At 32.7% G+C, this 14992-nt stretch overlaps 1 protein-coding gene across 4 annotated transcripts in view; it reads left to right on the forward strand.

The window, feature by feature from the left end:
• LOC126893222 (purine nucleoside phosphorylase-like) overlaps nt 1-13903 on the forward strand; it is a 108574-nt gene extending 94671 nt beyond the window's left edge. For all 4 annotated transcript variants that reach the window (XM_050663193.1, XM_050663195.1, XM_050663191.1 and 1 more), the window contains exons 3-5: nt 2442-2703; nt 9783-10020; nt 13560-13903. In XM_050663193.1, coding sequence (XP_050519150.1) covers nt 2442-2703; nt 9783-10020; nt 13560-13826 — 767 coding nt within the window. In that variant the 3' untranslated portion in view covers nt 13827-13903. The remainder of the gene's footprint in view (nt 1-2441; nt 2704-9782; nt 10021-13559) is intronic.
• The last annotated feature ends 1089 nt before the right edge of the window (nt 13904-14992 follow it).

Raw genomic sequence — 14992 nt, forward strand, 5'->3', positions numbered from 1 at the left:
AGTTGTAAACTAGAAAGTTGTAAAATTTTGCAAATTGACACAGTCATTGCAAGTTTTATACTTTTGGCAGGGTTATAAAAATGCCTAATCCCAAGACAATTACCTCGACGAAAGATGCTTATTTTGTTTGTATTTATAGCATCATCATTCTTTAGCTTTTACTTTTAAGTAATAATTCTTGATAACTGAAATAAATATAAATAGTCTAGAGCGCATCTGTTTTGAGATGGACGTTGAGCGGTGACTCAAATTTTTTTGCAGAAATTGCTTGAAAATAACTCAAATAATAATATTTTAGTTATCCTCCCACTTAAAAAGGTCCGGAACATTGTTTAATTTCGATTAAAAATTCGATTCTTTTCTTCGTTTTTTGATTATAACTTAAAAGTATTCATTTTCGAGAAAAGTTGCACTAACATAAAAGTTGCGTAATTAAATTTCCTACAACATAGGATTGGTTGAAAATAAAAATTGTCACTCTTGTTGCAAAATAGCAATAAATGGCGAAAAAACCATAAAAAAACAAGTATTCGCATTTTACGTTTTCAACCATTCATGCTACACTTAGGACCTTTATATTTTATCCAGAAAAACTGTATAATATAATAAAACAATACTGTAAATTTCATTAAGATCGGTTCAATAGGTTTTGCAAAATAAATTTTGCAATCCAGCTTTCGCAAAAAATTCATTTTTTCAAAATCTCGCAGGACTGAAAATAAGGGAGATAAGTTGAATTTTTTTTACATATAGAAGAATACTGTACCTTTCATTAGATTTAAATTTTATTTCATTTAAATTTCTTTAAATAAACATTATTTTTGGTGCTACGCGCAGGACAGCGGTGTTCGATTCACACAAGTTGATTTCCAGCAAAATTTCTTCCAATCTTTATCTATTATATTATTTTCTTCCTCTATATTCTGTTCCTCTATAGTTTGTTGTATTTTAATATTTTAATTCCACAAAAATCAAACTAATTTGATTATTGTTTGTGAAATATTGTTTAAACAATTGCATATGTTTAAAAATAATAAACTTTTATTCTCTAAGTTAAAATATATGAACAAAAAAAAAGCTAAAAAATTGCTAAAAAAGTGTTATTTCAAAAGACAGAGTATGTGTTTTTATTTTGCAATAAACAAATTTACTTATTTATATCGCAATGTACTAAAAATTAAAATGTATCAATAATTATCAAAGGTCATTGGAATGCCCAATCAGAGCAAACGTATCCGCTGTCCTGCGCGTAGCACCAAAAATTATTGTTTATTTAAAAAAATTCCTGACGCCGTGGTAGTTACCCGATTTTAATTTTGCAAATTGTAGATGAAAGGTGAAGTATTTTTCTATAAGTAGTAAAAAATTCAACTTGCTGTTTGCTTTATTTTCGGTCCTGTAACATTTGGAAAAAATAATTTTTTTTTGCGAAAGCTGGATTGCAAAATTTATTTTGCAAAATCTATTGACCCGGTCTTACTGAAATTCACAGTGTTATTTTATTATATCATTAAGTTTTTTAGGTAAAATATGAAGGTCCTAAGTGTAGAATAATATGGTTGAAAAACGTGAAATGTAAATAATTGTTTTTTATGATTTTTTCGCAATTATTGCTATTTTGCAACAAGGGTGACAATTTTTTAAATTTTTAACCAATCCTGTATTGTAGGAAATTTAATTACGCAACTTTTAGGTCAGTACAACTTTTCTAGGAAATGAATATGTTTAAAGTTATAATTAAAAAATGAAGAAAAAATCGAATTTTTCCTTCATTTTTTGACATTTTAATTATTTAAACAATGTTCCGGACCTTTTTGAGTCGGAGGATAACTCAAATATTATTATTTGAGCTATTTTCAAGCAATTTCTGCAAAAAATTTGAGTCACCTCTCAACGTCCAAATGTACTAATATGTTTACAGATGCGCCCTGGTCTAAAACAAAAGTAAGGACAACTGAACTAACAGGTACGTATCACTTCCGTTGGTATGAAAAACGATAGGATTAATATTAATTTACTGTTTTAAATTAGCTGAGTTTTTATAAAAAATATATGATGATTTATATTTAATGTTTATTAAAAACTTTTAATATACAATGTGTGTTTTATTGGGCAGAGGGCCCGCATAATTGGGGCGGGGGGGCGCATTATTGGTCGGGGGCCCGCATCATAACTGGAACCAGGGCCCGCGGATATATCAGTACGCTACTGCATGACACACACGCATAAACGTCATTATCCGAAGTACAGAATGGTACGCTAAGTGGTATCTTTCCTTGTTTGAATTCAAGTTTGATCAATTCCTAGTTCGCATATATGCTCTATGTACTCTGAAAAAAATGTAAAAGTGGCTTATTGTATCTCAAATATACCATGTGCTTTATTTGTATCTTATTTCTTTCATAATAAAACCAGCTCGACTGACGTTAATTATTTTATAGGTACCTTGGCAGATGCTTTGGATCAGAAAATAGCAGTCCCATACGAAAAGATTCCCAATTTTCCTGAAAGCACAGTAAAAGGCCACACAGGAGCCCTCGTTTTCGGTTATATTGGAGGAGTTGCTGTAGTCTGTATGAAGGGTCGTTTCCATTATTATGAAGGATATCCTCTTTGGAAATGTGCGATGCCCGTACGAGTAATGAAACTATTAGGAATCACTCATCTCATAGCTACTAATGCTGCTGGTGGATTAAATCCAAGGTAAGATACATTAAGTGTCATTATTTTGAATAATAAATTATTATAAGAGGAACCAAAAAGCTTTTAATGATTTAATAGGTTTTAGTCCCTATTCAGTAATTTTCAGGAAACAATTATTAATTTATTTTGCGTTCGAAATTATCTTTTATTTTGTTTTAATCAAGGGGGGTCAACGGGTACATGGACTCCCCTATTGTATTTAATCTATAAGTATTTTTTATTATTTATTATTTTTTTCTGTTAACTCTAAACTTTAAGCCATCAGTACAACACTAAATTACACGACAACCGCTTCCAAAGAATTGAAAGAAGCCATAAAATCTAATAAAACACTCTTCTCTGAAAAATAATCTGCAGGCGCATTTGTTTGGGTACCGGTGGAACCATAAACAACGGAAATATTTTTCTCAATTCAAAGAATAACAAAAATGATATTTTAAAATCAAATACATTACACTGGGTATAAACCTTATCTCATGAAAAGTCACGTTTCACATTTGCGATACAATAAAGATATAAAAATTTGTATTTTACTAGATAATCCATGCGTACCTACCTATTGATGGTAGAAAGGTTAATCTTTATGGTAAAGAACGACCAGTGAGATTAATAGTCGTGAATTGTCTATCAATCCTTTTGTTACCGTAGGTATCTGGCTACAACCTAGTTAATAATAAGATTTTTGATGTAGTTTGGAGTACAACCTATGACAGAAGACGTAGCATCTCAGCATTCTTACGTTTATCAAGAGAGAAGAAAACCCACATCTGGTTGAAGGTGGATCTAGCTTTTCCGATGCGCCCTCTTAACTCTTGGTTGTTGGTCTATTCTTCATTTATTATGGTGATGAGGTAGTGCGTTATATAGCCCAGAGAAATAAGGTTTTTGTCGGGACACTTGAGCAGCCAGGTTACAAATGGATTTTTTGGGTACTATATACCTAATACATTATAAATACAAAAATGTACGTCACAGTTCGGACGAAAAATTTAGTTATTAAGAAATATGGGTCAGAAATGGCAGTTTTTTCGTTTAAATCGCTACAGGTAAAAATAGATGAGTCAAGGTTTAAAATGGCACTTTTTGAATTTTGGTCCGATCATTGTTGCTTCGGAAATTGCAAAATAAGACTAAAATTTCGAAAATAAAAAATTTGCTATAACTCTTGCGAAAATGGCCTTAAGACTTTCATATTGCATAAAAAGTTGAGTCAAGCAGTCGTTATAATGCACAAAAATTTTTTAGATGATTCGTCAATTCGTTTAAATTTTATTCAATTTGTTTATCCCAATTTTTCGCAATGTTTTTGTTCAGAAAATGATAATGATATACCAGTTCTGTGGGAACCACATGAAAGAAGAAAAGTCATATTTTCAAAAGTATTGAAAAAAATCATTAAAAAGTCGTTTTTCACTCCGAAAACAGTTTACTAAAATATAGTCATTTTTGGCTTATAAACAATTTGAATAGCTTTGTTGATATTTACTGTAGAGTAAAAAAAATCCCTAGGTTAATTAGGGTCAAAGTTAGCCACTTTTATTATTTAATTCGCAGTTACTTCTATATACATACAATTCTCCTGTAATAGTGTTAGTTACCATACCACTCCGAAACCGCTTGGCCGATTTCTATGAAATATTACACGTATATCCTATAATACCGAGAATAGGTTCTAATCTATTTTTCATACCCGTAAGTTATAAGAGGGGTTGCCCCCTGACATTTTTTTAAATTGTGTTGGACAAAATTATCTACTTTAATTTTATATGATGTAGAATTAAAAAATACATACAACCCTTAATTTTCACTCTTCTATCACCAACCCCTATTTGTTAATAGCCATCTATATATTTACATCTATAAAATTCTCCTGTCACAGTGTTAGTTGCTATACTCCTCCGAGACCGCTTGACCGATTTTTATTAAATTATATATGTATATTCGGTAGGTCCTAGAATCGGTCGTAATCTATTTTTCATATCCCTTAGTGATAAGGGGGGTTCCCCCTAACATTTTGTAATGTTAGGTGGGGATGTGTGTACATAACGTACTCTACAAGACTACGAGTACATACAAATTAAAAAAAATATGATCGAAATCCATCAACACGCTCCGGTGATATTAATCGCAGCATATGTCTGAAAAATCAGTTTCATTTTTTGAGTGCACGGATTTTAATAATTCCCCTCCACCGACCACGAATCGATTTCGTTAGGACGTCAGTTTTAAAGTTTTATTATCCACCAGCGCGGCTCGTGAGTTTTACAATAGGGGAGGCTCTAACTATAAAAAATCTAGACAAATTTGCACTAGCAAAAAAATGCACCAAAAATGTAATTTAAGGCTCCATTTGTTTTTGATTATTTTTATTTACATTTCACCTTACGGGGACCCTCCCTCTTACCGCATGCTTGCATTGATAACTGAGATGTAGAATAGCTTTTGTAATTAATAATAATAATATTGTTAGAATTATTGATACTAAAAGAACTTTATAAAAACGGGATTAAATCTAAAATTAACGAAATTTTTCGAATTTTGAGTTATATTTAGCCCACAACGATAGAAGTTCCTTGTAATTGCCGCGATTAATGGAATCATCACTTTCATCGTGTCCGCGAAAAGCTAATTCTTGCGAAGCCCAATATATTGTTATATCGATAAGCCTTTTTAAATTCATCATATTCTCCAAAACCTGATTATTGTAAGTAATTATGGCCTCTTTTTGAGCTGTATCTAAAGCAGTTACTATATTTTGTTTAGCAAAAAGTTTTAATTTACACGACGAAAATATGTGATCTTTAGATTTGGAATGTCTTTCAGTTGAACGAGGTAATTTTTTTAGATCTGAATATCCTATTTTAAGACCAAGTTGTATGTTCGGTTTTTGTTGAAAATAAGATACAAGGATAGCAAAAAACTTTTTCCCTCTTAATAGACCCGGTTAACCAGTCCCATTTATTATACCAATTAATATTATATGCACGATTTTGACGGTTACCTGAGGATTTAATAATAGTTAAATTTAGCTGTGGTCTTCCTAAGGTTTTAATAATATAAGCTTTATTATATGTATATACTTAAAGTATTAAAATTATTCCTGAGCAGCCAGTCAACTATATCTTCAGATATTTTGATTTCGTTTAACTTACCCATTTTATATAAACAAACAGCGGTACATAAATTGTAAAAATAACCTTACCAAGCCAGTAACAACACAAATAAAAATATATGAATTACAAAAATTCACCAAACACTAATTAAAAAAAAATAAAATGATAAAATCACACCAAGAAATACCCTGACTATTAACTTCCTTATAGAATATAAATAAAAATACAAGAGAGCCTAATTCTGGTTTATCCTCCCTTGCCTTATATTTCTGGGTAGTATGACGTGAAGCGATATAATATTACGTTTCTCTATCAAGTATTATTGTACGCATAGGAAACTATATTGCTGGTTTCGAGAAGTTTGTCGTAACTTATAACACAACGGAGTCGAGTCTGGTTTCTGCCTCCCTTGGTAGGGATATGAGGAGCTGCTCACAGCGTATAGGTGGATATATAGATGCGTTCCAGATGCATTAGTTACAAGTGTGCAAGAATTTACACTTTGTATTAGTACGAGCGCTAGTTGTTTCTCGTGATTCAAAATAAACAAAACAGTGACATTTCATCAGTAATTATAGAAATATTATGTCCCAGAGATGACATAAAATGTGTAAAAAATTTATGGGGGGACTAAGCCTCCGTTGCCTCCTCTGACGAGCCGCCACTGTTATCCACTCTGTTGAGGTTCACAGTTTACTCAAACCTTTACACATAAACTATATACCTTCAACTTCAAAATGGCTCTAGTTCGGTTGCTTAATTGTTATAAACAAAGTAGCCGTCAATTAAATAAAAAAAGTGGCTAACTTTGACCGTAATTAACCTAGGGAAAAGTTTTTTTTTGAAAATTCGTGTAAAAATACCAGTTTTTCAAATCCCATTGTAGTTTTAGCCTACAGTCAATATTAACAAAGTTATTCAAATTGTTTATAAGCCAAAAATGACTCTATTTTATTAAAATGTTTTCGGAGTGATAAAAATAATTTTTTAATAATTTTTTTTAAATACGTTGAAAATATGACTATTCTTCTTTCATTTGTTTTCCACAGAACTGCTATATCATTATTATTTTTTGAACAAAAGCATTGCGAAAAAATCTCATTGGGATAAACCAGTGGCGTACTGGAACTTTTCAAGCGGCCCGGTGATTTTATAGAAAAGCGGCCTCCCATCCTCATTTTACCTTCTATTATCAGGATGTTTTATTCGGTATTTAAAAAAAAACAAAAATATAATTTATTTTTGAATCAAACATAAAACTTTGAATTCAATGATTTTTTTCCTAATTTGCTATATTTTTTCATTTAAATAAATCTTACAAATAATAATTGACATGTATGACAATATTGTATGCAGTAAGGCAGAAACCATAATTTCCTAAATCAATATAATATGAATTTGATGTAATATAATTAAGGTACAAGTAAAATAAAATTGAGAATTTTTCAATTGTGTATTAAGTTGCATTTTAGTAAATCAATTATACAAGAGAGTACAAATACAAGTACAGTGCAAATACTTTAATTTAACAATAGATATTTAAAATGTTAATACAACGCAATAATCTAAATATTATTTTGCAATTATTTTATAAAATAATTACTTAACTCTCGATCAATAATTTGCGCATTAAAATAGATTTTTGAGCAAATCCGTCGATTATTTCATCATTTTTAAGCTCCTACAAAGCTTCTTTTTCTATAGCCATTAGCACAAAAGTGATCTTGTGTTAAAGTACTTCTTAACCGATTTTTTATGTATTTCAATGTTGAAAAGCTTTTTTCGCAAGATACTTGTGTCACTGAAAGAGTTAATAAATGCTTTATATTATACTATTTAATATAATACTTTATATTATACTATATTATTTGGATAAGCACGCACTGATATAAGTTGTACAGTGGAACCCCGATAAGTCGGCCTCCGATAACCCAGAAGTCCGGTTAACCCGGACCGATTTTCATCAGACAAAACAAACATTTTTTCAGCTTGACTGAGTTTTTACCAAGAAATTAACAATACTGTATACAACTGTACGTAATTTAGATGTACTATGCATATGTATATCAGGTTTTTGCAATTATAATGGAGTTTATCTGTAAGTATACTGTATTTTATTAATTTTTACCATATTCTCCGGCTAACCCGGATTTTCGATAACACGGGTCGGCCGCGGTCCCGATTAATCAGACTTATCGAGGTTTCACTGTACTTATGCAAAACAGCGTAACAGCAAACTATACAATCTTTACACTTTTTAGTACCACACGGAGGTGAGGTTTTCACGATATCAACATTGTCATTTGTTACTTCATGTTCATTATCACTTGGATTAATAATATCATCCTTCATATTTTCTGTAAGCTGAACATATTCATTATTAACTCCATCTTGTATAATCTCAGTATTTTGCAAAATCCTATTTTAATACAATCCATTTATCAGCAAAATCCATGAGTTCTTCTCTAATTGCAGTCGCAGATATGGTAGGATAAAACTTTCTTAATTGTTCAGTAAATGATTTAAATTTAAATGCCATCAAAGGTATACCATTTTTTTATTGTATCAAAATTTCTAGGATGTAGAGTGCTTATATCATCATAAAACGATTTGATTTGTCTTGATCAAATCGTTTTTAGATACTTTCAATAATTCGGTCAAAAATGAGCAAGATGTTTTTCCATTTTTCAATTCTGCAGAGTACATACATGTTTGAAGGAAATTGGAAAACCATAAATATACTTGTATGTATAAAAATAAATAATATTGTCTGTAGCAATCTATTTATGTATATAAACTATAGCGTCTTACTCATTTACTTAAACTGTATTTCACAATCAAAAAAAATTTGTTTTTTTTTGTTTTATTAATATTATTAGCAAAATTAACATCCGATTAGAAATTAAAAAAATATTTTTTTGTTACATCTCAATATTTTTGTGAAATCCTATTTGACCGGCCTCAAGAGGCCGCGGCCTCTCGGTGATTGCACCGATTCATTTATATGGCCAGCACGCCACTGGGATAAACAAATTGAATAAAATTTAAACTAATTGACGAATCGTCTTAAAAATGTTTGTGCATTATATGGACTGTTTGTCTCAACTTTTCATGCAATATGGAAGACTTAATTCATTTTTGCAAAAGTTATAATATTTTTTTTATTTTAGAAATTTTAGTGTTATTTTTCAATTTTCGAAGCAACAAATGATCGGAACAAAATTGAAAACCTGCCATTTTAAACCTTGGATCATCTACTAAAAGAAGAATGCTATAAATAAGATATTTAATTACCGTATTTTTACTTCTAGCGATTTAAATGAAAAAACTGCTATTTTTGACCCTTATTTGTTAATAACTAAAATTCTCGTCCGAACTGTGACGGGCATTTTTGTATTTATAATGTATTAGGTACATAGTACCCAAAAAACCCATTTGCAACCTGGCTGCTCAAGTGTCCCGAACATGGTATATTTTTGCCTTATTTCCCTGGCGTAATAGTGCTTCACTCTGCCTACAGGGTTTTGGTTGACATAGAGCTGACCTTCTGTGATCTTTTTCTTGCTAATGATAATAAACTTTGCCTTCTTTACGTTTAGTTCACCTAGGAGTTGGTGTGTTCACCTTCAACTCTTTGCAGTCTTCAGTCTTATTCCAGTAAAGGTTTCTAATTATTATTTTCAGATCTTGGTTGTTAATTCCTGTTTCTTTTAGTATTTGCATCATCTTGGCGTGCTGTACTCGTTCAAACGCTTTCTCGTAATCAACCAGCCATGCTTATACGTCGCAATTGACGTATCTGCATCTCTGGAATAAGACTTGTATTGAGAACAAAACCTGTCTCGTACCAACAGCATTTATGAAGCCGAACTGGTGGGGAAAATTTAACTAGGATGTTAAATATAAAAATTTAAGTGAAATATTTGATATCTAATAAAATTCTTATTTTTTATGTTTGTGTTATAGATACAAAGTAGGAGATATTATGCTTATCAAAGATCACATCAACCTCATGGGTTTTGCTGGAAATAATCCACTTCAAGGACCTAACGATGAAAGATTCGGACCGAGATTCCCTCCCATGAACAACTCATACGACAGACAACTGATAAGAGAAGCTAAAAGGATAGCTAAGGGTCTCGGTTTAGAAAAGGATATCCATGAAGGAGTTTACACCTGCTTAGGAGGACCTAACTTCGAAACGGTAAGTTTTCTTCTTCTTCTTCTTCTTCTTCTTTTTGTGTAGACATTACTCTATCTGTTTTTTCAATGTGCCTTCAGTAAGTTGTCATTCCATCGTTTTCGTGGTCTTCCCACTGATCGTCTTCCTCTTGGGGAACCATCTCTCCCCGTCCTTACTAGTCTATTTGTTGTCATTCGGCTTATGTGGTCTTTCCATTCTACTCTTGTGTTTTTTGCCCAGTTATTATTGTTGTTCACCTTGCATCTCCGTCGTATATCTGCACTTCTAGCTCTATCCCATAGTGTCTTACCATCGATTTTTCGTAGGGTTTTCATCTCTTTTGTTTCTAGCATTTCTTTTATCCTCTCTGTATAAGGTCGTGTTTCTGCCGCTTAGGTGAATGTCATTATTGATCTGATGACTGCTTTGTAAATTCTGCCTTTTATTTCTTTTCCGATATTTTTATTTCACCATACTGTTTGATTCAGGCAACCTGCGGCTCTGTTTGCTTTATTCGCTTGATTCCAAATCTGTTTCCAGGTTTCCGTAGCTAGATAGTGTGATGCCTAGATATTTAAACTCCATCTTTTGTTGTATTATCTGGCCCTCCAGCTCTAACTTACATCTTTGTAGATTTGCTGTTATAACCATGAATTTGGTCTTTTTTGGGGAAATTAACGTGTTAAATTTTCTAACGGTTATAATAAATTGGGATTAGGTTCAGAGGATATTCCCGAGATAACAACGGCTGAAATCTATCATGCTTTAAAGAAAATGAAAAATAACAAAGCACCAGGAGAGTATGGAGTAGTGGCAGACCCGCTAAAAATCGGAGGTCTGCTCTCCTGATCAGGTCAATCAAACACCTTTTCAATATATGCTTAGAAAACCAAGCCATACCAGCTGAATGGAATAATTCTATAACGCTCCTCATACATAAGAAAGGAGATGAAACAGACCTCGAAAACTATAGGCCAATTAGTCTTCTAAACCACCTGTATAAATTGTTTGCTCGAATAATCACTGCCAGAATTGAGAACAAGCTAGAAACATGCCAACCGAGAGAACAGGCTGGTTGTCGCCCTGGGTATGGTACGAATGACCATCTAACTTGCCTAAAGGTCCTAATCGAAACAACTGTGGAGTACAACCGGCCGCTAGTTCTAGTATTTGTTGACTACAAAAAAGCCTTTGACACTATCGAAATGGTAGCCATCTTAAGAGCTTTGAGAGATTGTAGAGTCGACTACCGATATTCCAACATTATTCAACATATATATGCAAATGCCACAACAGCAATAAACCTCTATACCCAAACTCAAAAAATAAAACTAAAAAGGGGAGTTAGACAAGGAGACAACATGTCACTAAAACTATTCAATGCCGTAATGCAGCGTGCATTCCAGATGTTAGAATGGGAAAACATAGGTTTGAATGTCGATGGCGAAAGGCTGAACCACCTACGATTTGCAGATGATATAGTTTTAATAACCGACGACTTAAAGGAAGCCCACGAAATGCTGCAAGAACTACAACGAGTTTCTCAAAAAGTAGGGTTGGAAATAAACTTTGGGAAAACTAAAATGATGACCAATTTAGTACCTAGCGGACCACTGACACTAGAAAACTGCCATATCGAAACAGTTCACAAATACATCTATCTGGGCCACAAAATACAAATAAGTAGAGGCAACCAAACATGCGAATTATCTAGAAGAATAGCTTTAGGATGGGCAGCGTATGGCAAACTAAGAGACGTGTTCAAGGAAAACATCCCAATAAAGCTAAAAAGAAAAGCATTTAATCAGTGCGTACTTCCGGTGCTTACTTATGGAGCTGAAACACTGAAATTGACTAAAACATCAATAAGAAAATTACAAGTAGCACAACGAAAAATGGAAAGATCCATGCTTGGCCCAACTTTGAGAGACAGAATACGAAATGATGAGTTACGGCGAAGAACTGGAGTGGAAGACATCATAAAGCGCATTACGAAGTTGAAGTGGAAATGGTCAGGACACGTCACAAGACAGAGAGACAACAGATGGACAAGGAAGATCTTAGAGTGGCGGCCAAGGGCGGACAAACGAAGTCGTGGAAGACCACCTACCAGATGGACCGACGATATTAAGAGAATAGCGACAAACTGGATTGCAGCTGCCCAGGACAGAGAAGGGTGGAGACATCTTGAGGAGGCCTATGTCCGACAGTGGACAAATTTGGCTGTGTGATTATGATATTAAATTGGTGCATATTGGAGCATACGTTGTAAATCATTTTCAACTTGAGAGATTAGTATTGCCTCGTCTGCATAGCAGATTATTTTAAGTGGGTTTTCTCCCATTTGGTATCCTTTTTTTGTTCTTACTTTTTTTATTATTTCGTCCATGATCAGGTTGAACAATAGAGGAGTCATTGAATCTTAGTCTTATACCATTGTCATCTTCAGTTGGGTCGGTTAGCTCTTCTTCTACTTTTACTTTTATTGTGTTATTCTGATAGTTATTTTTTATCGTCATAATTATTCCTAGAGGTACCTCTCTTGCGTGAAATAATTGGATAACATCCTTTAATTTTACCCTATCAAATGCCTTCTTAAGGTCCACGAAACATAAATATGTCGGTTTGTTGTATTCTAATGACTTCTCTTAAACTTGCCTCATTATAAATAGGTATAGCGTCGGTGTATGATCTCGACCTAAAACCTTGTTATTCTTCTGCTAATGTTATAATTGTATTCAGTTTGTTTGTTGTCACTTTGGTTGATAATTTTAATGCTGTTTTTAATAAATTAATTCTTCTGTAATTCTCCGGGTCCGATTTGTCTCCCTTTCTGAAATGGTGTATTAGGATGCTTGATCTCCATTCTTGTGGTATTCTCTTTTGTTCTATACGATAAGTTTTGGGATATTTTATTGTAGTCACTATCTTCTTCTTACATTGTGTCCATGATTTGTGTTTATCAGTTTATCTTTAACCATTTACTATTACTAAATTTCCTTAAAAGGTTATTGCTATTGCGCGGATACACCTTTCTTTCGGTTTTTTTTTCATAGTGAAACCTGTATTCCAGATATATTGGCTTTTCGATGTGCTCTAGCAACATGTTATTTCAGGTGATGTTGAGTTTCTTTTTTGCCAAGTCGAGACTGAAGGTTGAAAACGCAGACCTGAATTCTAAGGGATCTGTGTGTAAAATAAAAAGTTTCTAGTAAAAGTTGACATTGGTTGATCATTGGTGTATATGATAAAAATTGTAGGTGCCAGTACGCTACCCTGAGCTAAGCCGTTAGTTTGGGTTTGCCAGTGAATTTTACTTAAGATTCGCGTAGAATCGTCTATTTTGCAGTATCTAGTGATTACATTATTTTGACGAGTTGGTAATCCTTAATAATGGCTCTGTGCTTAACGGTGTCGTACGCGGCGCCTAGGTCGACGATCTGTTATCTTTGTTTTTCAAATCCGCTCTCGATGTGTTCTATCAGAGCTAGAACCTGGCTAGAGCAGGTCCTCCCAGATCCGAAACCAGCTTTCTGTAGTAAGCTTTTTTATTGTTGCAGGTAGCTGAGCTCAGAATGTTAAAAATGTGGGGAGCTGATACCGTAGGCATGTCCACAGTCCACGAAGTAATCACAGCCCGTCATTGCGACTTGACGGTCCTAGCTTTCAGTCTCGTAACCAATGAATGTCTTGTCGAATATGACAACACAGAATTTCCTAATCACGAAGAAGTATTGGACGTTGGAAAAGTAAGGCAAGAAGTACTCCAGAAATTTGTGAAACAAATCATTGAATTTATCGCAACCACGAAGGAATTCAAACAATAATTCGTTTTAGGATTAACTGTAAATATGTAATTTTTAAATTATTTTTTCGTAATAAATATATTTAATTTAATACCAAATGTGTGTTTTTATATCACAATTTTCTTCTGTGTGTGTTAAAAATTGTACAACAAAAAATTTAATACCATAATTTTTTCATTTGCCTATGATTTTGTGCCAAAACCCGTCGTTAACCCTTTCAGACCTGACTTTTTCTCTGCAGGAAAAAAATTTCTATTGAATCTTCTTAATGGAAGATTGTAATACTTAATCTAAAATCACATTTTTGACATTTTTGTTTAATAGGTAGTCATTTGACAGAATGTCCATTGTAATGGACATTGGGACTATAATAAGAAATTAGGCAATATCACGAAAATGTTAATTAATTTAAATGAAAATATTAAAAACAGTTTTTGTCATTTAAAAAACATAAATGTATATTACATTTTTCACAAAGAACATGAGTTTCCCCTTTACACCCAACATTTTTGCATCTGGATGCTTTCTTTTTGTTATCGTACTCTGGTATATTATGATCTATTTTATCTATGCGTACCTATATTTCCTTTAATGATCTAATTTCAACTCTCTGGGTCTTTTTGGAGTGTGGGGAGAATTCCCAGTTGATATTTTGGCATAACCAATGCTTCTTTTATGGGTTTCCCACTTCAATTAGATTGATCTTCAATTTGAAACAGTACATTATCAAATAAGTGTTCCAATTCATCATCATCGTATAAAAATAACATTAAAATTTGTTGATCTTTTGGATTATCCGGATTAAAACTTGTAATAAAAATATCAATATAGACCTGTTGTCCATTGCAATGGACATCATATTTTAATGTTTGTTATCAACAAAAAACCACAACAAATTATATCTATGATCTATGTTGAAAAAGTAGTATATAAATTCATATGTCTCTATTGCATAAAATAATATTTGGGTACATATAGCCAATTTACAACGTGAAGAAACATGATATTTACTTAGGCTTAGGTAGGAAAAGGTTAATGTGAATGTATATGAAATATCTAGTAAGGTAAAGAAGGGTAAAAGAGTACACGGTCGACTAAAAGTACGCAGGGAATTGTTAAACACTTAGCATCACTGCAGGAATTTCGTGATATCACGTTTTAGTGTGCTTTCAACTGGAGAAGAACCC

This window comes from Diabrotica virgifera, chromosome 10 (assembly GCF_917563875.1).
Source record: "Diabrotica virgifera virgifera chromosome 10, PGI_DIABVI_V3a".
In the NCBI taxonomy this organism is placed as follows: Eukaryota; Metazoa; Arthropoda; class Insecta; order Coleoptera; family Chrysomelidae; genus Diabrotica; species Diabrotica virgifera.